The sequence below is a fragment of the Poeciliopsis prolifica genome, unplaced genomic scaffold, assembly GCF_027474105.1.
Source record: "Poeciliopsis prolifica strain line A6 unplaced genomic scaffold, Auburn_PproV2 SCAFFOLD016, whole genome shotgun sequence".
NCBI classification, from domain to species: domain Eukaryota; kingdom Metazoa; phylum Chordata; class Actinopteri; order Cyprinodontiformes; family Poeciliidae; genus Poeciliopsis; species Poeciliopsis prolifica.
Genome location: NW_026562391.1, coordinates 9,173,765 through 9,195,963, shown reverse-complemented (window position 1 = coordinate 9,195,963; position 22,199 = coordinate 9,173,765). Strand labels below are relative to the sequence as shown.

The window sequence follows — 22,199 nt, the reverse complement described above, 5'->3', positions numbered from 1 at the left end:
AAAGCCCTGCAGTTACAGCCACATGCTCCACTCCCTCCATCACTTCTATACGCGTCCATCACCTCCTCATGGTGTTTCCTCTCTCTGAGATTCACCTTACAAAACTTTTTTTTAAAACCAGGTCCTTTCATCACTCACTATTCAAACTTTCTCCTGCTTCCCATGGCTCTGTCATATCCACCCCTTGGCTATGCTTAGGTCTCTTTCCAGCTCTCCTCCCAACTCTCAGTGGAGGCCCAAAGTCCAGTGGCAACAGTAGCAGAATGTCAGCCAGCCATATATTAACATTCAGACAGCCTCGGGGCCCGAAGGTGAGCTCCACTCTAAATCAGTCAGGTTCTTCATGCACATTCAGAAAGACTTACACATCCCAAACAGTGGCTGGCACACAAGGAGCTGTGGTGTCAGTCTTCATGGATATTTTCCCTTGTTGGTTTAGTGAAATAACTCTTTTACAGCAGAGAGAGTTTCTCTCTGTCGCTGCTTTTCTTTTCAAGCCCATCCATTCTGTTTAAATCACGTTGCCCATTCTGTGTCTTCGAAACAGATGGGACAAATTGGACGAACCAAAGCCATGAGGGACACAGACCCAAGCATTTAGCTCAAATTAATAAATCAGATTACACAATCTCACAGGAACACCAAATAACATCCCTCAATCTGAAGCTGACATGACAAGATGTTCCTTTTTTCTCCTTGAAAAGGTCTGGAATCTTTATCTGTCCTTCTGTAAATTATTATTTTGCCATACTTACTGACAATAAATTTGTCAAGTCCAAATCAGATTTATTTATGTACATCTAAACATGAAGGAGTTGACCAAAGTGCTTTACATATTAAAGGCTAAATAATGTGTTTTAAGCAAACTTAAGTTGATCAGCAGTTTGAGAGGCTTTGACTTTCAAAGGCAGGATGTTCCAGAGCTTAGTGTCTATCAAAGGAAAGACTCTGTAATCTCTGATGTTTAGTCTTGATCTGAGCAAGTGACCTGTTGATCCAAAAGTCCTTGCCGGATTGTAAGAGTGAAGAGGATCAGATAAGTAGTATGGTGCCAAAGCCATTCAGACTTTTTAAAGCACTGAAAATTTAAGCACCATCCTGTCATAAATAGAAACCCAGTCCAAGGTTTTTAGTACAGGGGTGATGTTTCTGAGCCTTCTGCTTCCAGTCAGGAATTGCAGTTGTTCCAATTCCTGCAACTACTTGTAATAATGTAACCAAGATGTAATAAATGTATGGATTACAATTTCAAACTGGTAAGAAGGGATATAGGATGCAAGCCTTAAAAACTTTGTGAGGTCATTTGTTTACTGCTGTTCTCTAAAAAAAAACTACACAGAACAGCTGATTATGTTGTGTGTGGATGGACGGACGGACGGACGGACGGATGGATGGACGGATGGACTGAGGTAAAATTGCAAACAGTACAACTATTTAACAATTGGGTGACTTTAGAAGTTAATTGGTTGCACTAGATTTAACTTTGTGGTGTTAGAGTGAAGGGGACTGAATACAAATGCACAGTGAAAACAAAAAGTCATCACACCAGGCATCCCTTTCCATCAGTTCTACAGTTTTTGGATCCCATGGATATTTAATGTATTGCACAAAGGCACAATAAAATACAATAACATGTGTGTTTGTAGTTGAACAAAACAAAACAAATCTTGCAAAGCTTTAGAAATGTGCTACAATCTTAAACAGGTTTGCCTTAACAGTTTGCCTAATGAAAAATTGTTGATATCAGTAGGAATGAAGAATAATTACTACCGTTCGTTAAAGGCAAAGCATAGCTTGTAATGAGGCCCAGATTTACTTCAGGAGAAACTTTAACCAAAATTCAACAGATACAGGTTGGCAAACAAAACCTTGGGCAATATGGAGACTGGAGGCAAACTCTTCAAATTTTAATCTACAGCCCAGCAATAATGTGAGGCGAATTATCTGACACCCCCGCAGCAAAGAAACAGAAAGAAAAGAAGAACAAAGTGGTGGGGGATGCCAGTTGGTTAAAGAAATGTATTCTTGCTAAAAACAAGCCACTCATTGAAATAGTTCTGATACTCGGTGCACACAAAAACATGTTTTTTTGTTCAACAGCATGCAGCGTAATAATATAAATTTCTGCATCTGCACACTATAGCACTACCACCCCTAAAATAATAAACCCAGAAATCATCCTTCCCTCAAACATATTTTAGGTTTTAATAACCACACAAAATATGCATCTGCAATATCCACTCAAAAACACTGTGTGCTTCCTTCCTGTCCTCCATCTCTTTTATTCTGTGCATGCAGGCTCTCCATTGCCCATCACTCACATTGAAATTCCATCTGTTTTTGCAATCTGGGAGTGCAGCTGTAGAGTTTTTACGGTTCCCCACTCAGTGCAAAGGGGGATGTATTGAAACCCAAAGTGGAGACTTTGAAAGTTGAACACATGCTGAAATCAGCCCTGCAGGTCACTGAGGGCTGTAGTGTTTCGCTGCTGGCTCCTCCACAGCTTTCTGAAGACAGTTTATGTCCAGTGTAAAGCTATATCACAGAAGTCAAAAAACTTCCCAGACATCAGTCCGTCGGGAAGCTACAAACTGTTTTTTTTTTCTCCCCACCCCACATCCTGCATAACTGATTTAACAGAAATGGAAGACAAATGGAGAAGAAAGAGCACAATTAGGGACTTCCACCTTGTACAAAGCACTCAGACATGGAGGAGAGTCTCCTCAGAGTCCCATTAGGAATGGATGTGTTCCCATCAGAGTGTGGAGGAGGAGGAGGAGAGCTTTGGACAGTAATGGATTCAAACCTGGAAATGAGCATTTATAGACAAACCCACGCTACAGTGTAAACAAACAGCTTCCTGAAAATGCAATTCACACACTGCCTGTCAACTACTGTTTTCACATTTTGCCACATTCCAACTGCAAACCTTTTTATAACGTATGGTTCATCAGAGATCAACACAAAAAAGTCCATGACTGTAAAATCTTTACAGAGGTTTACTTTAGGTCTGGACTTTGACTAGGCCATTACACTACAATGAATACAATGGAAGCAAAACCATTCAACCAAGCTCTGGGTGCACGTTTAGGCAGAGCCAGATAATTATCATAAGGGTTGCCAGGCTGGGACTGTTGCTCACTCTGGAGTGGCCAACAATTCATAAGTGCCAGAACCACATCCGTTTTTTTGTTTTTGTTTTTTTTAAATAAATAAATTAGAAAACATTTTTTGTATAACCAAAGCAACAGTGCGTGTGTGAGCTTTTTCTTGTAACCATGTTCCTTCTGCCACAAAACGGAGGACCTTTCTACAGCCAACTACGGAGTTCCTTGAATATTATTTAGTGACTATTACTGAGAGCACAATTTGATGAAATCCTATTTTGAAATATTGTCCTGCAGCTGAAACAAATAAACAAGTTCTCCTCATCAGAAAGACAGAAAAAGTACTGATAGAAAACAGCCTGTTCCACTGAGAATAGGTTAAGGATTGAAATTGTAATGTTGTTCCTTGAACATCTCATCCTTCAGTTTAGAAGAAAAGTCTGAATGTTCTCAAAGTGCTAATTTTCTTCCTACAACTATCAGGCTGCAACAGCTATAGCCTGCATCTATTATAACAGCCTTTCAGATTATTTTCATCTTCTGCTGAAGCGAGTGGCTGGCCAGCTAATCACTAGTGAAGCAATCTGAAGTACGTTTGTCAGGGAACATTAGCTTTAAGAAAATTAGCTTTCTGACAGGCTGCAGTGTATCAGAGCCCTTAAGTGACTTTAGTGGTGAAGGGAGGAAGCAGGAAGGTGCGGCTCTGTGGTGTACATGAACATGTGTGTCTGACAAAATGTCTAAATCAAGAGCGATCGTCTAACTGGAGTGCTGCACCCTCTAACAAACATATTCTTGTGACAGTAGGAGAAAACTCCCCATTTCCTTTCAAATGATTTTAGAACTAATTTTCAAAGCATGACCCAATGTCCCACCTTTAAAAGAAATGGATTCAAAGAAGAGAAATGGGATGAAGAGCACTTGCTCTCAGTGGAGTACAGTAAAGTGATATAAAAATATTGTATTAACACAGTACAAGGCATCTTGAAGTCGAACTCTAATTAATGCTAATGGCTAAAGGTAATATCTAGTTCCCGCCAACTGAGAAGCAGAAATAGAGAAAAAATACATATATGTGTCATTCAGAAAGCGCTGGTTGGTGGTAGATCTTTTCAAAGACCTACCACAGGTCATCAATGAATTAAATGTTAAGAATTATAAAGAGGATTAACTTGATTTAGCTCGTTAATTAATTCTTTGTCCCGAATTCCTGTGTCTGTGTAAGTGTGCAGAGAGAAAAGAGCAATCATACGACGTCAGACTTCAGATATTCAGAGTTTTATCCAGAGAAATTCAATCCAAGAAGAACTTTACAATAAGCATCTCACCTAGAGCAAAAGTCCAAGACATTACAAAACAGAGACAAAGAACTGAGTAAAAAAAAGACAAAACAGAAGATGCATCCTCCGGGAAACTCTCACTCAGCACAAAGAGATTCCAACTTCTGCTGTGAAACCAACCATTTTTTATAGACTGCGTATTCTCCTCATTTAAATATATGCATTAGGAGGTGTGTTCTTTTCCTTTGTGTGGGCTGTCTTAATGTTAATTTTATTACCTCCTGCTAAAGAGCCCCAAAAGCAGATATACAGAAAACCCTTCTCGTACCAGCCGCTGTCCAGTTTGATATATGATTGCAGCTGCAGCGTTATCTCTGCCTCAAAATGTTTTCACAAGAAAGTAGTTTGTATTCTTAACCAAGCTTGCACAAAATGTAATGCTAAATAATGACTATAAGTTTGGATCTAATAAGTAACTAATTAAAAACATGCTTAAAGAAATATAGTTAATTCTAATATAGATAAAATTATTTATAAAAAGTTTTAAGATCCTAGTGAACTTTTGAACCATGCTCAGGAATTTGTTAATTGCCTGGCAGACAGGCTCCCTATCTAAAGAGATTCAAGGCGTCTAGGCCTGTTTTCTGTCTACTCCTCTGCGTTCAGAGAGTCGACTGTGAGTCTGAAACATTGTTTATGGAAAATATCGTCTGCAGCTTCACTTTTGACTGGATGCTGGTCTCCATATCTTGGTTTCTGACTGAAGAGCTTCTTCAGAACTGAAGCTGAGAAAGAACCGGCGTACTGAACCTAAAGCGAGAGAAATGGGTATGGTTACATGGTGGATATGGTGCAAAGCAATAACTCGTTTACCACAGGAAGCTGTTTGATGAAAAACTGGTCAAAGATCACAAACTGTCAGTTCCAGACTTTAAATGTCCTTCATGAAGAAGTAACAGGATGACTGAGGAGACTTTAGTTCTTATTTTGCTGCTATTCATCTGTAATCCTATTGATTCCCTTCTTCACCAGATAGGGATACGGTCCCATCAACTGAGCGGAAATATCTAAAACAAATTTTTGGCTTCTCACCAATGAGTTCTTTGTGCTTCTAATTCTATGTTGTGAATTTCTTTGGAGGCTGTTGGTCTTTAATTACATTTTTGATGAACAGCCTGCATGCAGCTTACAATAATATGCTTGACGTTTTTGTTTTTTTTCCTTCTCCCAGTGTCCTTCATTTGCATTTTGAAGCTCTGCCCTGCTCCTGGTTGTGATCCAGCAGCTGAGATGCAAACACTTGTAGCTTTTATCCTTTGCCTTAAGATTTTAATCAGCAGTTTGAGCATTTGCATGATTTAGTATCTCCACAATTCATAAAAACTCTTACCCATTGTTTGACTGATTAATACAATCAATAAGATGTAATTCCCTATAGAGACAAGGCCCAAAATTCTGGCTAAATTATGAACAAAATGGTCCACCTTGTGTAGAAGAACATACTCGTGTTGCACACAGAAGGCTTTTCACTAATAAAAAAACATTAAGTACTCTGCTTTTTCAAGGCTGGTAGTAAATCTGTCCCTATAAAGTTATCGATAGAAACAACACAACAGGCTTGACATTAGTTTGGCTAATTGCATTCACAAATCACACGGTAAGTGAGTCGCGCCTCAGATGATGGCTACATAACATCGCTTGATGACGCTGAGACGCTGCAGAGTTCTGGGCGTTTCGATTCATCACTTTAGATCTGACATGTGAGCTTCCCCCTGTCTGCCCCTCTTCTTGTTACTCTTGCTGCCATGATGACTGCAGAGGTTCGGGCCGAGGCAGATGTCTGCTTGTCTTTAACGTCCCTCACATGTTCAAGCGTGAGACGCTGAGGTGGTGTGAGAATTTAATGGGTGGGGGAGCACAACTGAGACGGGGTGTGAATTGGCTCCCTGCATGTGTGTGAGTGAGTGTTTTTAGTGGATCCTCTCTTTTCTGCTGCAGTGCATTCACACATCAGCCTTCACTGCAGAATAACACCATGATGTCATCTTTCCCTTTCAACTTTCTGAATCCCTCAAGCCGTGGACGGTCAGGTCCTGCATAAGAAACCGTATGATAACAGAATATTGGAGGAAAATGATTCATAATTTCTTCAGAAAACTCAAGACATAAGCTTAAAAAATCTCAAAACAATATGGATGGATGGATGGATGGATGGATGGATGGATGGATGGATGGATGGATGGATGGATGGATGGATGGATGGATGGATGGATGGATGGATGGATGGATGGATGGATGGATGGATGGATGGATGGATGGATGGATGGATGGATGGATGGATGGATGGATGGATGGATGGATGGATGGATGGATGCCTATTTTGTACAACAATCTAATTTTAGGTTCGGAACTAAATCAGCGATGTGAAACCTGTGGCTCTACAATAACATTTTCTAAAAATTAAAAGGAACCAGAGAATATTTTTCAATACAGATATCATGATAAATGCAGATTTTTAACCTGCATTTTTGTGCAATATTTGCATTGAATTTCCACAAATAAAAAAATATATTTTCATGGTCATTAGGTTGGAGCTTATGTATTTTTCTTTATTTTTTATCTTTAAATAATTCATCATCTTTTATGTTTATCTTTGTTTTTCATCCTAAATATAGAAATAAAGCACTCGCTCTTTAACGCAGATATTTGTTTAAAATTTTTTAATTTTTCAAAATGTGATGTTCATGAGGGTGAATTAGTTTTATATGGCTGTCCTGAGAGCAAAATGGTACTTTTGGTTGTAAAGACTGCAGACCTCTGAACTGGATGAATGCATAAACTTTACGTAAATGATAAAATCCCAGACGTAAAAAGTAAATCAGTCCACAAATCACTATGTCGCAGCAGGATTTTAGCCGACTGGTGGTAAAGCTAAAAATTCAGCTGGAGCTTTCAATGATGCTTGCAGGCTGGATTCGAACTTAATCTTTAATAAAATGTGTTAATAACTGTTGAAAGTCGTAAGTTCATGACTGCATTCACTAAAATACCAAGTTTCTTCTCTATGATAGCATAAGTACACATGTGATATAACATTGCCTCTGTTTTAAAAAAACCATTAAAGCAGAACGGTTTGCTAAATCACACTAACGTTACGCTATTTTGGCGCTAAATGCAGCAACTTTTCATTTCAGCCACAGTCTCTCCCTCTCTAGTGTTTAATTGAGATTTAACAAACCTGGAGCTGTGGGAATTTGGTTACAGGCATGGGAAATTCAATCTTGTTATACATTTATGGATCTTGTAAAATAAGAACCAAAGACATGGGCACAAACATTAAAATATAAAGCAGGGCAACAATATTAACAGATTTTATTTCTGAAACACATTTGTTAACAAAACCCAGGATGTTAACCCAGGCTAACAAATGTAGACTTTTTGGTGGAGGAACAAGTGGCTTCCAAGAAATTTGGATGAAAATGAAATGATGTGAGGTTGCCTGATTGCATCCAAATGAATAGCTGGAAGACCTTTACCCAACTAAAACAATAACAACAACAACAACAACAAAACAAAACACAAATGCTCTCAGTCCTCCTAGAAAAGCCCTCAAATTTGCATGAAAAAATAAAGATTACTCAATAAAAACAATTTATTTTTATATTTCTCCCCATGCAAAAGCCTTTCTCTTACACACCCCTGCAAAAGTTCAAGCAGGATCTGCTCCAGCTTCACCGACTTATCTAACAACCTGCAGGGCTCTGCTGTGCATAACCTTGTGACGAACCACAATGCTATATCTGACAACATAAAGATTCACAATAGTAAGTGTCAGCACACAAGGGAAGCTCTTTCAGTCTTTTATTTTTCCTTGGAAAATTTCAGCATTTGTACTGAAGTGTGACTGAGCTTTGAAATGCTGAAGAACAAAAATGTGACATAAACTCGAGCGTGACCTCGGCACTCGTCTTGACTGGATCTGTTCTGGTGCTTATTTTCTTTGAAATCAGATGGAACAGAAACATAAGAGGCAGAAAAAAATGTTTGTGTCAAACAGAGAAACAGCTGGACATGGATAAGTTAAAGATGGTTGGTGAAAGTGTCCTCGACTCTCTCTGATGTTTACATCTGATAAAATAAACCCTGTCGTTCCTGTGGTGGTTGTATGTGTGGGAGCGATGGGGGATACTACTGCAGCTCCACTTGAAATAAAAAAAAAAAAAAGAGCCACGCAGGAGTCTGAGATGTGTGCTTCAGCTCGTGTTTCCTGTGTGAAAACAGCAGAAGCACAGCACAACCTAGTGGCACACAGAGAAACAGCCTGAGGGGGCTGGGATGAACCTTGGCAAGTTGTTTACTTTTCATAAAAGCAGCAGCCCATGGAGGGTTATATTTAGGAAAATATAGAGACTTTTAATTGTGTGTTTTTTGATAAAATCCGGCCAAAACTATTATGGCTCATTTATTGACTGTACACATCATTTTAGGGGTCCCATCATTCACTGGGCAGGAGATCAGCTCGCTTTGAACCAGGCAGTATGGAGAAAGCACTAAAAAAAAGTCATAAGCATCTTATCTGCCACCAGCGGACAGCAATTCAATTTAAGTTCCCTCTTCGTAAACGTTTTGTTGACACTGAAAATAAATCTCCAATTTGATGAGTAGATTTACATTTGGTACTTTTTAGCACGTATAAATAAATTGTGTGAAACATTAAAAATATTTAAATCCGGAAAGAAAAATTGTGTATGTTGCTGAAAATGTAGCAGCTATTGAAATAAATTTGTTGTCATTCCTGGAAAAAAAAATTGTCCAACCTTTACTGTAGAACATCAGACTAAAACATTTTTGAAAATGTAACTGAATTGCAATTCATTAAAATGATACAGTGTTCACTAATGACTACTTTAAACAAAATCACCTGTATAACACCAGACAGTTGATAAATTATATCCAGTCTAAGAAAAAGGCAACCATATTCTTTTTAATCACAATTTAAATCTTCCATTTAATGAATTTTTATGAACCTAACTAATAAACCATATCTTCCCATTTTCTTAGAAAATCACAGAGAGGTTCATTTCATTTGGTCATTGGCCAGTAGGAGTTAGTTTTATGGTGCCACCTGACCCAGAGAGCAGGATAGTAAGGGAGGTACACACCGCTAGACAACGGCAGCACAGAGTGGCATCTGCTAGTCACCAAGAATCCACTCTTAGCAGAACCATGGATTTTAGTCAGAAGACAGAATGATAAAGCTTTATGGCATTAACTACATATTTATAAGTGTTTTTTTTTTTTATTTGTTGTGAATTGGTGCTACATAAACATGAATTGAATTGGCACCAAACACATCTGGTGGTTTTGCTGCAAAAGAATATTAACCTTCTATTTTTTAAAGACTCAAACTATTTTCAATAAAAATGTGGTCGACTCTACCAGGAAGATTACCTTTACAATCAACAGTTTGATGTAGCTGATTCTGAGCAAATCATTCATGTCAAAATCAATACAGAGCCATTTTCGTCCCCCAAAGCTGGAACACGAATTCACACAGCGGCGCTTCAGAAACACATTTAGCCTCTCCCCTTCCAGCAGAGGCTCTCCTAAACCAAGATCACAGCAGTGAGCTGCAGCTAGAAGCTTAAAACTCCCAAAACATGGCAGAAAAGAGACATGCAGTTGACAAAGCATCAATTCAAAATTAACAGGAAATTATTGAGAAGTTCTTTTATTTCAATAAGTCTCCAGGTGTGACGTCTGCTAAGCTCTCAGCATTAGAGCCAGGACAGTTCTCCGTATCATGTCACACTCGCCCTTGTAATGTGGGATCTTATTGTCTCAGAGTGTCAGCACAATCTGTGTATTTGTGGTGGAGTGTAAAAGATCCACACGGGATCGGGGATGTTTAGCACACACACTCCTTCCTCTTCTACAAGCCTCCCAGGGCCTGTTACTGAAAAGCTCGGCACAGCGTGATGCTCACACCGCCTCCCTTCACAGCGGCACGCTGTTACACAAGAAATGAGCAAGACGTCCCCACCGAAGCAGCGTTCTGCCTCACAACTGAGCAGTTCGGCATGCTTACAGCAAGGCACGTTGCTGTGACGTGTCAAGCCTGATGAACTCCTGCAGTGTTTGTGCGTAGGGTACCTGTCTGATGGGTTCAGGTACCCGGTAGCGGCAGCATGACTGTGTCAGCCGGACAGCGGTGCCCAGGCTGATTTTGTGACCCACAGAGACGTAAACAGGCTTGGAGCTCTTATCGCAGCTTCTCAGCGCCTGAAAATAAAGACAAAATTCTCCCATAAATGTTCAGTATCCATCTCTCTGCGACGCTGATCATCCCTAAAATGATTTGACTTTCAACTGGGTGGCTGTGTTTTGAAGTAAGCCTGCAACAAAGCACCACTTTAGTTGAAAGTTTCTGTTTTTATTTTATTTTATTTTTTCAGTTTGTTTGTCCTCTGACGCACCTTTCCGAGCACTTTGCCCGAGGCGGCAGTGAGTGGGAAGCTGTCTCCTCCTTTTTGCAGAGCAGCAATCTGCAGAGGCAAAGAGACAGAAATCAAAGTCAAAAGACATGTACAACATGACATAGCAAATAGCAGCTTACTGAAAGACACCGTTAACTCAGAAAGTGGGAAAAAATGACTCTCTGTGGGCTTTTGTCTGTAACCTCCAAGTGACCTGACTTTCATGTCTAGCCGAAACCAGGCTTTAACAAGGTACAAGTGTTTGACCTTATTTTCTGTTTACATTGTTTTCCACAGCTACAGTAGTTTTTATTTTTATGGTAAAGATTATAGTTTTATTCATATCAACTTTGAAGCTCTCCCTAATGTTTATCTGAGAAATACGCTAACCGTATAAACTAAACTTGATTTAATAAGTAGGATAATGATCGTCTTTCTGGAACAGTTTGCAATGCAAGTATATGCCCCAACAATTAAAATGACAGGGAAAATAAAATACAAATAACATAAAATATTTTTAGGTATTCATTCAGATGTTTATGGCTTATATTGCCCAAGAAGGAAATCACTGCTTGCACTGCAGAGAAAATATTTAAGCTGAACGGCTTCCTTTTCATTTAGCCAGCAAATAATGTCCTCCCTGCTTCCTTTTGAACGCCGATATTTGCGAAAAGAAATTTATTCCAGAGCCAAAAATCAGTCAGCATCCCCTTTTCACACTTTAAAAGAGCCCAAACAAAAACCTCCAAAACGCTGACATATTTCTTTGAATCTTTTCAAAAACAATGAAAAAAACCTTCAGATTTAAGGAACTTAAATTCAATCTCTGTTCCAGCTAAAGTTTTGCTCAAACAGTCAAAGAGACAGGACAAAGTCAGCCGTAGCGATGTGGGCTGCTGTTGACAGGTGCACTGTGTGTTACGGGCCAGAGCAATGAAAGGAGTTTAGCCCTTGTGATGGATGGAGTGTCTGCTCCACTATGACTGATTACAGCAAGCAGCCAGCAGGAGGACGGCCGCGCGGAGCATCCAATCCAAGCTGGAACGAGTCCAACCGTGTGTGAGATAGAGGCCGGCCTGCTTCCTCCGACTCAAGAAGAGGACAGAACCAGAAATACAGAAGAGGTCATCAATAACACACCGATTTAAATCACACCTAGGTTACCAAAGAGGGGGGAGAAGAAGAGCAACAAAGAAGATATGACTTGTACAGAAGGTCTTTCAACATGTTTTGTCTTGATGCAAGCTAAGAGAATGCCTTTATAATAGCCCAGAATGGAGATATAAATAAATAGAAACCAGTATCAGATACCTAAATAAGGACACTAAATGGACACTTGTGGTTGTTAATTAAGTTTGACAAAAAAAAAAGCAGCTGAAGTACATCTTTGTTTATTTTCTGCTTTTGCCATAAACTATTTAACATGATTAAATATATGAATATATTTGTTTCAACAGATAAATTAAATGTTTTTTGGGGGAAAAATTATATGAGCAGATGGATGATTTGAGATGAATTCTGAGATCAACTTTCAGATAAATCGAAATCAGAACCATCTGTCTGATGTAAAATACTGGGGATTCTACAGAATTTGAAGTATTACATAATGTTTAACTTGATGTCAGATGCTGAACACTCCATACCAGCTCAAAACAACAAATAGAGCTCTGATACAGAGTCAGAGCTCTTCAAGGAGAAGAATAGAGGCAAACCTTCCAGAAGCAAAAATAGCATCCACAGATACCAAGGAAAAATTACTTTCTGACCAAAGATTTACATAAAGGTGCAACAAAATTTTGTGGTATCAAACTATCACGGCATTTAGACTGTTGGACAAATGAAGATTTGTTAAATATGTTAACTCTGATCTGCTACATTTCAACTTTAACTCATTTTAAAGTCTGACATAGAGCTAAATAGTTTGGATGAACTATTTCTATCTATTGGGGCTGTTATCTTACTCTTACACCTTAATAACTGTGCAGCATAGCTTCTTACATGTGTATCTGAGATCCTGTAATGGCTCATTTAGTTTCTCAAGAGCTCATTTTCAGTCCAATTTCCAATCTGGAAAGGAGCCTATTGCAGCTTATGTTTCACACATTATTCCACTACTAATTTATTAAACTCCTCAATCAGCAAAAATGTGGTTTATGTGGAGCATCGCAGTTCAGTAAATTTTTATTTTTGTCTTTTACAAATCGCATAAGTAGAATAAAACTAACATTGCATAACACCTCAAAACAGCATAACTTGGAGGTGGTAGCATCATGCTGCGGGGATGCCTTTCTTCAACAGGGACAAAGATACCAATGTGCACAAACTGGAAGATGGATAAAACTAAAAGAAGGCTTACAAGACAAGCAGTCACAGGCTTCAAAGGATTTGATACTTGAACCAAAATTCCCCTTCCAGCTGGAAAATGACCACATTTTAAACTGTGCAGCATTTAGGACTGGTAATGCTGTAAGCAGCTGGATTTGGACTTTAACTGATGTTTGCAAAAGGTAATCTGTGGTCCTACTGCCATCTGCAGAAATGGACCACTCGTGGTCAAAATAAGTCAATCTAAGCCCTGAGGAAGGTCTTAGCTCGCATACACACTGCTCAATTTATTAATGGAGGAGAATCGAGGACAGAGCTACTGAGCCTTATTGCTGTCAAAAAAGCAAATGCTGATTTAAAGTTTTGTTGGTTGGGTTTAACATTTTTTCTGTAGCAGAGTGAAGAACCTCAAAGTTCCCAAACAGCAGAGTTTAGTGACAGCGTAAGGCTGCACTGCCAGAAAGTTGCATTTCACACTTAGTTGAGATCATAAACATTCTGCATGTGTTCAGGTATAAACAATGCTGTATTTGCTTGGTAAATGTCCGTACTGAACCAAAATGATTGTAACGGATATTTTTGGTCTGAATGTGTACCCTTACACCTCTAAAATTTACAAATATCTTTTTTTTTCTCTCACTGTAACAGAATGTTTGTCCATCAGGTAGATTTTTGACTTTAATTTGTTCCTGTCCCTCCTCCTCTAGGTCACAGAGGCGGCAGACTGGAACAAAATGAACATTTGCATATTAATCAAATCCAGGTTTTGCAGTCCCAGAAGCACACTTGGACCAAAAGGTATTTGTTCCAGCTTGATTTGTATTCAGAGCATTTCATTTGCATTAGCTACACAACAAGGACTTGTCACACTGTCAATGCCGAACATAAACACACTCTTCCAGCAAACAGAAACATGTGGATGTGAGCTGAGGAAACACACAAAAAATAAACCATCTGTTGCTTTGGCCCTCTCTGACATGTACTGTGAGAAACAAGTCAAAATAAAAAAACTAATCACTCCTTCAAACTTTCCGACAAGCATTGGAGCTCTTTTAAATGGGAAGCAAATTGAGCTAATAGAGACACAGTAAATGAAGCACAAAAAAAGCTATTTGTGGTTAGTCTTCAAAAAAATCTAAATTAGAGACCTAATCTCATAATATCTTTTTCTACATTTCAAACGCCATGAAAAAATTAAGCGTTTCAAGCAAATATTAGATTGATGAACTTTACACTAATTCACTTTGATCAAAGCCTGGTAATCGCCCTCCTAAGCAGTACCCCTTGATTCTCATCTCTCTTCATTGCTCCATCTAGGAGTTCTGCGCTGTTTTGGAGTTATAGTCTGCCTATAGACGTAGTTTGGAGGAAGTGAACGAAGCCATTCAGTTCATGTTGGCCATGCTCCCAAATACTGAGCAATTGAAATTGTAGCAAGAGGAATGTTCAAGACATTTTACTGCTTGCAAACATTTTGTGACCCTCCTCTGCTTGGCACTCATCTCTTTGCAATGAGGTATTGTTGTTTACAGCTTTACATACATCACAGCTAAATGTTAGCGATTGGGTAAAATCACATTCAGTTGTTTCAATCTTCAGTAGAGTCCATGTCTCCAACAAGCCACTGTTTCTCATTATTCGAGGGTACGGACCGTCTGTAAGAAGCAAACTGTGGAACAATTGACTGGTTTTTATCTGGCTTCGAACTCTTTTTTTGAAATTAGGGACTATATTTTAAGTGAATAAATAAATAAAATACGGTCAATTTTGAACATTTAAATTGTTTAAATTTTAAACAATTTAAAATTTTGTGTGCTGTGTGTAGCACACAGCACATAATTTCTAATGCCAAAACAAACAGTCTTTTGATCATTCATAATCATCATATGAGTTGAAATTATTTGGTGTCTCACTTGTGACTGGTGATCTTCGTCTTTAAGCACCCCCTGCACCTGCAACAGGTTCTTAGCCACGCCCACACAGGGGAGACCTGACAGCACCCCAAGATGACACGCCAAGCCGAATTCTGTAATGGATAAATAACAATGCTTTTGTTTTTTCACACAGATTTTGCACACAAAACATATACAAAAAAAAAAAAAACTGTAGTTATTGTTAAGGAAGAAAAACTGTCCTACAGGTTAAAAAAAACACATTTTCAAAATATTCTTCTGGACTCAGCAAAAGCTGCCCATGCACACCAAGCCTTTACAATTGTATAATGTTGGAGCATACAAAGAGAATGACTTTTGACCATTCCTGTTGGCACGGTTTCTTTGAATCATTCAATATGGTGGCTCCTTTCTTTTGCTCTCTTTTTCTTTAATCAGTTCTTCTATCTAGAGGAAGTTGACCCTTTAACCTGTATTAGCACAGTTGCGTTAAATATCCTTTAAAATTCTTAAAAACATCAGTGAATATGTACCTCTGTAGTGGAAAAGACCATTCCCATCCACAAACACCACCTGTTGAAAGGAAACAGAACATTTACTATCAACTACAAATACCAGCTTAACTGGAATAATAATAAAGACAGCCATAAGCAAGCTTTAATCCATCACCTACTTCCCTAAACAGTTTGAGATGTCCACTTTAAAATTTCATTCCATTCATTTTTATTTTTACTCCCTTTGTTGGAAAACTCAGACATGTTAGGGAAACACGTGAGCTTGAGATTTTCCCACGTCAACACACCAATGCATATTTGAGTGAAGAAGAGATGATGCAGCTATTTTTCTGTTGGGAATAGGAGCTGATGAGGAACAGACCCCTTGAAAGGTTGCAGATAAACGGGCAGGCACGGAGCGTGTGTGTGCCCATGCTAAATGTCAGGAGAAGTAAATCAGTTTGTGTGTGTGTGTGAGAGAGAAACTGACCGTTTCTACACATTTTCTTGCGTGGGGACGGCGAGACAGAGGGGGAGGAAGAGGAGGAGGCGTGTGGGCTGTGACAAACAGAAGCGTGTGGGTGGGGATGACTTAGAGACGACACATGGAGGAACAGTGAGAGGGAGAACAGAGGAGCTTTGTCATAGACGCTCCACTAAATCTAATGAGTTTGAAGTGAACTGAGCTGAACCTGGGTATTACAGGTCCTAATTAGAGGCTGTTTAAAGAGAAATAAAATTAGTTTAATTATTGCAGATACATCTGACTTGTTGCATCAGATCAGGCAGAGAAGAGGATAATTATTTTAAAACTAATTCAGGGACTCACATTGTGGCTCCCTGTTTAATCCAGAACAGAATTCTCACTCGTCTTTCTTTCCTCATTGGACACAGACCTGAGGCATAAGTGTCGGCTGGCTGGTCTTCAGTCGCTGCAGCGCCTCCAGGAAGAAAGGGGTTTCCCTGAAGGCTAGAAAGCCAGAGACATAAGGGGCCGTCAGGGTCACCATGTGACTGTCTTCATACAGAACCTTAGAGGAAAGAGCAGAAACCAGTCAGTTCCCTGTACTGGGTTTTAGTTCACCAGAACAGTGTCCTAAAAGAGAGATGGAGCGATAAGGTCTGGATCCAAGTGTTCTAGTTTAAGTCATCTCTACAGTCTAGAATGCATTCACATTTATGCAAACATCTTACTGCCACAAGCTCTGCGAAATAAAAAAAAAAGATGTTTATGAATAACTGTAAGTGTACCGGCATAGATTTTATAAGTCTTTATAAATCTTCTATCACCTCATTGCTGGTATTGTTCAGACCTTAACAAACTAAAACGTCACTCTACATAATCAATATAGATGTTTAAATAAAAATAATCTGCTAAACATTAAATGCTTTCAGATTTGCTATTGTTTATTTATGGTTTCGGATGATTACACAAAGAATTCAGCAATGCACATTAAAAAAAGAGTGAAGGCCTATGTCTTATTTTTTTCTGCAGAGTTGTATATGGAGACCATTTTCTATGAAAGATGATTAGGGCCGCTGAAAGAAGTAGAATTCTGACTTTAATCTCATCAGTCCTAATTGTCTTCTGTTATTTTCTTTCAAATTTTCAAACAAAACATGAAAGATTCTGGGTTACTAGATTGTTTGCTTACACCTTGGGGTCACGTGTTAAATAACGAACATTTAGAAATAGCTTATAAAGTATGTCACTAAGCACACATATGCTTTAAGCACATTGCATGAATCTTTTGTCTATTTTAAGCAGCAATGTTACGGGTGATCGATTCTCCCAAGATGACCTTCCTGGGATCCTGCAGATAATCAGCAGGGTTCAGGAGACCAGAACCTGCATCTCCCTGGAGCACAAGCTGTCACAGCTCTCTGGTCACTCTAAAAATACTTTACTGTTGTGCCTCAGATGCTATAAGGTCAGACCTATATCACCTTCCTTCAAATTAAACAGCAGATGCTACAAATTAGACTTTGAAAAGCTGGTATTGGGCACAGAAACTGGTGAACAGAACCTCAACACACGATTGATTTCATGACAAACTGTCAAAAATGTCTGTCTTTAAAAATACCAGCTCGCTTTCAGGAAATACTTGTGTTGTATTATGGACTCCAATGACCGAAAAGCCTCCCCATAACAATGTTACAAACTGCACAATGAATGGTTTCTTTTATTATGTGACCAATTTGAGCTCTTGTGGCACAAACAGTGTGTAGCACTAGATTTGTTAAACTGTAGAAGAACACAGAAAAACTTACAATAATTTTAATAGAACATCTTCATCAGCAGCTTTACTTCATGGATTCAGTGTCAAACATTTGAGGGAATTAAACAGGTGCACATGCAGCATACAGTGGCCCTCAAAAGAGTATACATGCCCTAATCAATATGTTTGGGATTTCTGGTGTAAATATAAGTCATGCTCAACAATTTCAGATTATTTTTCCGAAAATCTTTGTATTTTGTACCATTTGACAAATTAACAAAAATGTAAACAAGAAAAAAAGCTGAAAAAAAACATAGAGAAACTGTAACAGCCAAACCGTATTTCCAATAAGACAGATTGACTAAAACTCATGTAATGTATGATCTTAAAAAGACTGAATCAGAAAAATGAATTGAAAGGAAGCCTTGTCAAAGTACTACTGGATGGTGGGGGTGGCGTTAAATATCACATTGTTAGAAAATTACTTTTGTTACCCAGCCACATGTTTTTTACAAAAACCTGTCATTCTAAAAGGGGTTTGTGTTACGTCTCATTGTAATCAAATAAACAGCCAATTAGATACACTCCAATATAATCTTAGCTATAAAACAATGCAGTTAAGTTTAAATTATTGCTAAAATTGCTAAAAAAGTCTCATATCTAGGAAAAAACAACCAATTCCATGGAGTCACTGACTCAGCTGTTGTTATTATGTACTTCACTCCACTTACATTTTTATAGATCTCAGAGTAAAACTGTCTGAAGTTCTTTAGTATACAGTAAAATTACAATAAAATAGAATGAATTGAATTGATCGCATTACAGGTTTTGGCATTGGATGATGAAGATAAATGACCTGGTAGACATTACAAAGCATTTTAAGCTATATGTCACTCAAGACACCAAGCAAATATCCCAGCTGGAGTGATGTTTCCCTCATGCCATCACCTTTCTGAAGTCATAAAATCTGCAGCTAATTAAAAATAATGACGACTCAAAGAGCGCTCACTTTAAATACGACTGCTTTTAAAGGTCGCCTGCAGCTGTCTGACAAAATTTCAGCTGTGGCCAATATAAAGCCTTAAAAGGGCAAGCAAATATTAATTTTCATTTTATTGTGCTATGTTTCTTAATAGCTCCTCTGCTAACTGAATGGCACTGATGAAAAAAAAACAAGTTCATGTCTGTTAAGCAAAAGAGTAGAAAATATTTTTTACTGCCAGTGTTCTGTTATTTCACCACAAGAGGGAGGCTCGGCTCAGTGTTACACTATGTGATGGAGGTCAGCTCACCTTCAAATCAGGGTAACTGAGCACCACGAGCTGGGCACAGGCATTGACTTCATCCCCTTTGATAAAGGAGAGGTCCACGCCACCGATCCGCTCCAGGCCAGAGAAGTCCGGGCTCCTCTGCCAGTCCTCAGTGTCTTCCTCCACCACCTGCTGCCTGAGTCGCTTCTGCTCACTGCATCAGAGCAACACACACTCACACATGCCCACACACAAATGTTTTCACAAAGTCCAACACTACTCATCTGTAACACTCAGAATCAAGACTCCGTAATAATGTCTTCTGTTAAATAAATAATGTTATAGAAGATTGAGCTACATCATGAATATACATACCAGGTTGGGTTTGTTGCGACTATTTGGTACAATTTCTAACTAACTACCTTTGGTTTGATGTACATAAGATACAATGTGGTATTTTTGCATTATGAATCAGGTTTGATCAAACATGTGGTAAAGTCATCGTTTTTAATTCTGAAAAATTCCCAAAACCTTTTAAATAAATGCCATTTCTTTTTGTGTTCAAGTCTAAATGCAATTTTGTGAAAACACATTTTTGGGGCACTGGCTATTCATTCTTTTGCATTGCAGTCTGTCACTCATTTGTGATTTATTTATGTCTAGAAAAAATGGCAGACATAACTTCTTTCCCCTTTTTTCGTTTTAGAAATGGGTAAGAGAAAAGTTTGGAACCTTAAACACTTTCATATGCTTAGTTCTCCTTTGTCCACACTTTTATTAAAATAAATGAATAAATTAAAATAAATAAACAAAAGCAAAATTCAGACTGAATAGGAACCCAACTGCCTTCCTTAAAAAGTTCAACACTTGTATCATTCCTCGCTCTGATTTCAAACGTTTTATACTAATTCTGATTTTATAGTCGTAATTTATGCTGGCTGGCATTTTGAATTAAACCCAAAGCACCAACATTGAGACGAGGCGAGAGTAATAAAGCAGCGTTAAAATTGTAACTGCAGGCTATTAACCAGCTATAAGATGTAGCGGATCGCGCTAACCTTTCCCATTGTTTGACCAACTCTTCAGGTGGAGGACTGAGCATCTGGGTCATCATTTGCTGTAGTTTTGATTTATTTTTACGGATAAAGGGGGTGACCAAAACGAGACAAGACGTTCACTTCCGCAAACACTCTGACGAAAGCAAAAGGACGCAGTCTTCATAGTGTGCGTTCATATGGCCCCCTCTAGCGGAGCTTGAATTACATTGCATTTTCTTGACTTGAGTGAGTGTTGAGAAATTCTGCAATATAAATTCAGGCAAATCTGGGGGAAAGAGAGGCCTGGGGGTCTCCCTTAGTCCTAGTATTATTTGAAATGTTTCATTTTCCATAAATCATTCAAGTACATCACTCTAATATGTCTAAGTCGTGCACACTCTCTTCAGCAGAAATCCACAAACTGGGATTAAGAAATAAAACTATAAACACCTACATATGTAGACAATCAGGGTATTTCAAACAAAATTGTTGTGGATCTTTGCATTGACTTCCATTCATTTTTTATTCATTTCTACAATCTAACCCTGACCTTGTCCTAAATCTAGCACACTTTTGCCCCCCTCCCCCCCAAGCGTAACTTCTAATCCAAAAACATCACTTACTCTTATGAGGCCATGACTCTGGGCCCCATAAGGAGCAGTCGGTCACTACAGCGTGACCGACTGTAGTGACCGATTGTCACAACAATGTATCAATTACAAAGCCATCCACGTCTTCATCTACAATCAGGTTATTGAGGGTTATTGTTGCTCCACTAGATGGCAGTAGAACCTCAAACCAACGATAATGTTCACATTATCATCAAAAAAGTCTGGTTTCAGTCAATAAGTGAAACAATCAACCAGTCACATAAAACATATGACACAATGCAAATCTCATGAAACAGCATAAATTTATTGAATAGCTGCTTTAAGTCCTTCACTTTGCACATTCCTTTTAAACAAAACCTATCTCCTGATACAAACATCCAGTCATTCCCTACTGTGCAAAATGTGAGGACTTTTGACAACATCATTAGCTACCTTTGACCTTAAGTGTCCACCTCCACTTCCATTAAGTACATGGCGTTTTGCAAAGGTCAAAGAAGTAGGATTGGGTCTGAAACCAAGAAAAAGTCTCATGGATAAGCACTAAGTTGTAAAGTTACGTTTTCAGTTTCAGTAAAGTTAATTTAAAATTATCATTCCATTTAAGATCTTGTTTCTGATCTTAATATCAAAAATAGTTAAGAGAATAAAGTGTTATTTGTCTTTTTTTTTGTCATTATTTCTCAGCTCTTTTGCTGCAGAATTCACTGTGAATCCAGTAACACAATAAGCAGCCGCTTTTTGAAAGCTTGTGAATAAGTTGAGTTTTAGTGCTTCTGGTGCTTTTTGTCTGTGTCCCTGTTCACTGGATGCCCCCTCATACCTCATCCTGTTGTCTGCAGCAGCAGTGAAATATCAATAAATACCATTTAGTAGCAACCAGACTTACGCAAATGATAACATAAGCACCCCTATGTTTGACAGATGCCATGCATGCTTTTGCGTCATGACCTGTTTCTCCTCTAGCCATTTTGATTAACTTCAAGAGGGGCAAACATTTTCTGTGCAAAACAATTCAAAGGCTATTTTTTTACTGTATTTTTATTTTGGCCCAGCTGTCTGACAATGCGGTCCTTAACAAAGGTTAGGTTAAAAAATATGAATAGATTCACCTTGCAAAAAATTAGTGACTCATTATGAGTTTCTATTTTTGAACACCATTTTCTGAATGATACTCTGCAACCAACTCAAAGCTACAGTAAGCCTATCACATCAACAACCTGCTGAGAAATCAATGCAGGATGCAGACAGGTGCAGAGTTCACTAAAGAATGTTATTATGAACTTTGAGAGGGACTGCTTGAGATCTGTTGAGGGATTTAAACCCAGACAGGAACATTTCACAAATAGCGCAGGTATCGAAAAACATCTTAAGTAGATAAAAAAAGAGAACATTCTCAAAATTCTTTAAACTAATAAATTGGTTGATTGGTTTTCAACTATGCAGTGTATTTTCTGCACAATATCACTGAGTGTAATATTAATGTTTGGCATACATTGTTTGTCAGCTGT

The 22,199-nt window shown here is 38.5% G+C and overlaps 1 protein-coding gene across 3 annotated transcripts in view; it reads right to left on the bottom strand.

Annotated features, from left to right (window-relative positions):
• LOC129366992 (endonuclease V-like) overlaps window positions 1-20,219 on the bottom strand; it is a 47,160-nt gene extending 26,941 nt beyond the window's left edge. For 2 of the 3 annotated variants that reach the window (XR_008606674.1, XM_055041165.1), the window contains exons 1-7: window positions 20,102-20,219; window positions 19,086-19,257; window positions 16,471-16,605; window positions 15,614-15,653; window positions 15,102-15,214; window positions 10,864-10,932; window positions 10,541-10,669 (exon numbers count right to left, since the gene is read on the bottom strand). Coding sequence is in view for 2 of the 3 variants with exons in the window: in XM_055041165.1 (XP_054897140.1) it covers window positions 10,541-10,669; window positions 10,864-10,932; window positions 15,102-15,214; window positions 15,614-15,653; window positions 16,471-16,605; window positions 19,086-19,257; window positions 20,102-20,157 (714 nt within the window). In the remaining variant the exon portion in view is untranslated. Of the gene's footprint in view, window positions 1-4,381; window positions 5,198-10,540; window positions 10,670-10,863; window positions 10,933-15,101; window positions 15,215-15,613; window positions 15,654-16,470; window positions 16,606-19,085; window positions 19,258-20,101 lie in introns of those variants that run through there. The other variant, XM_055041163.1, reaches the window with a different exon arrangement.
• Between the last annotated feature and the right edge of the window lie 1,980 nt (window positions 20,220-22,199).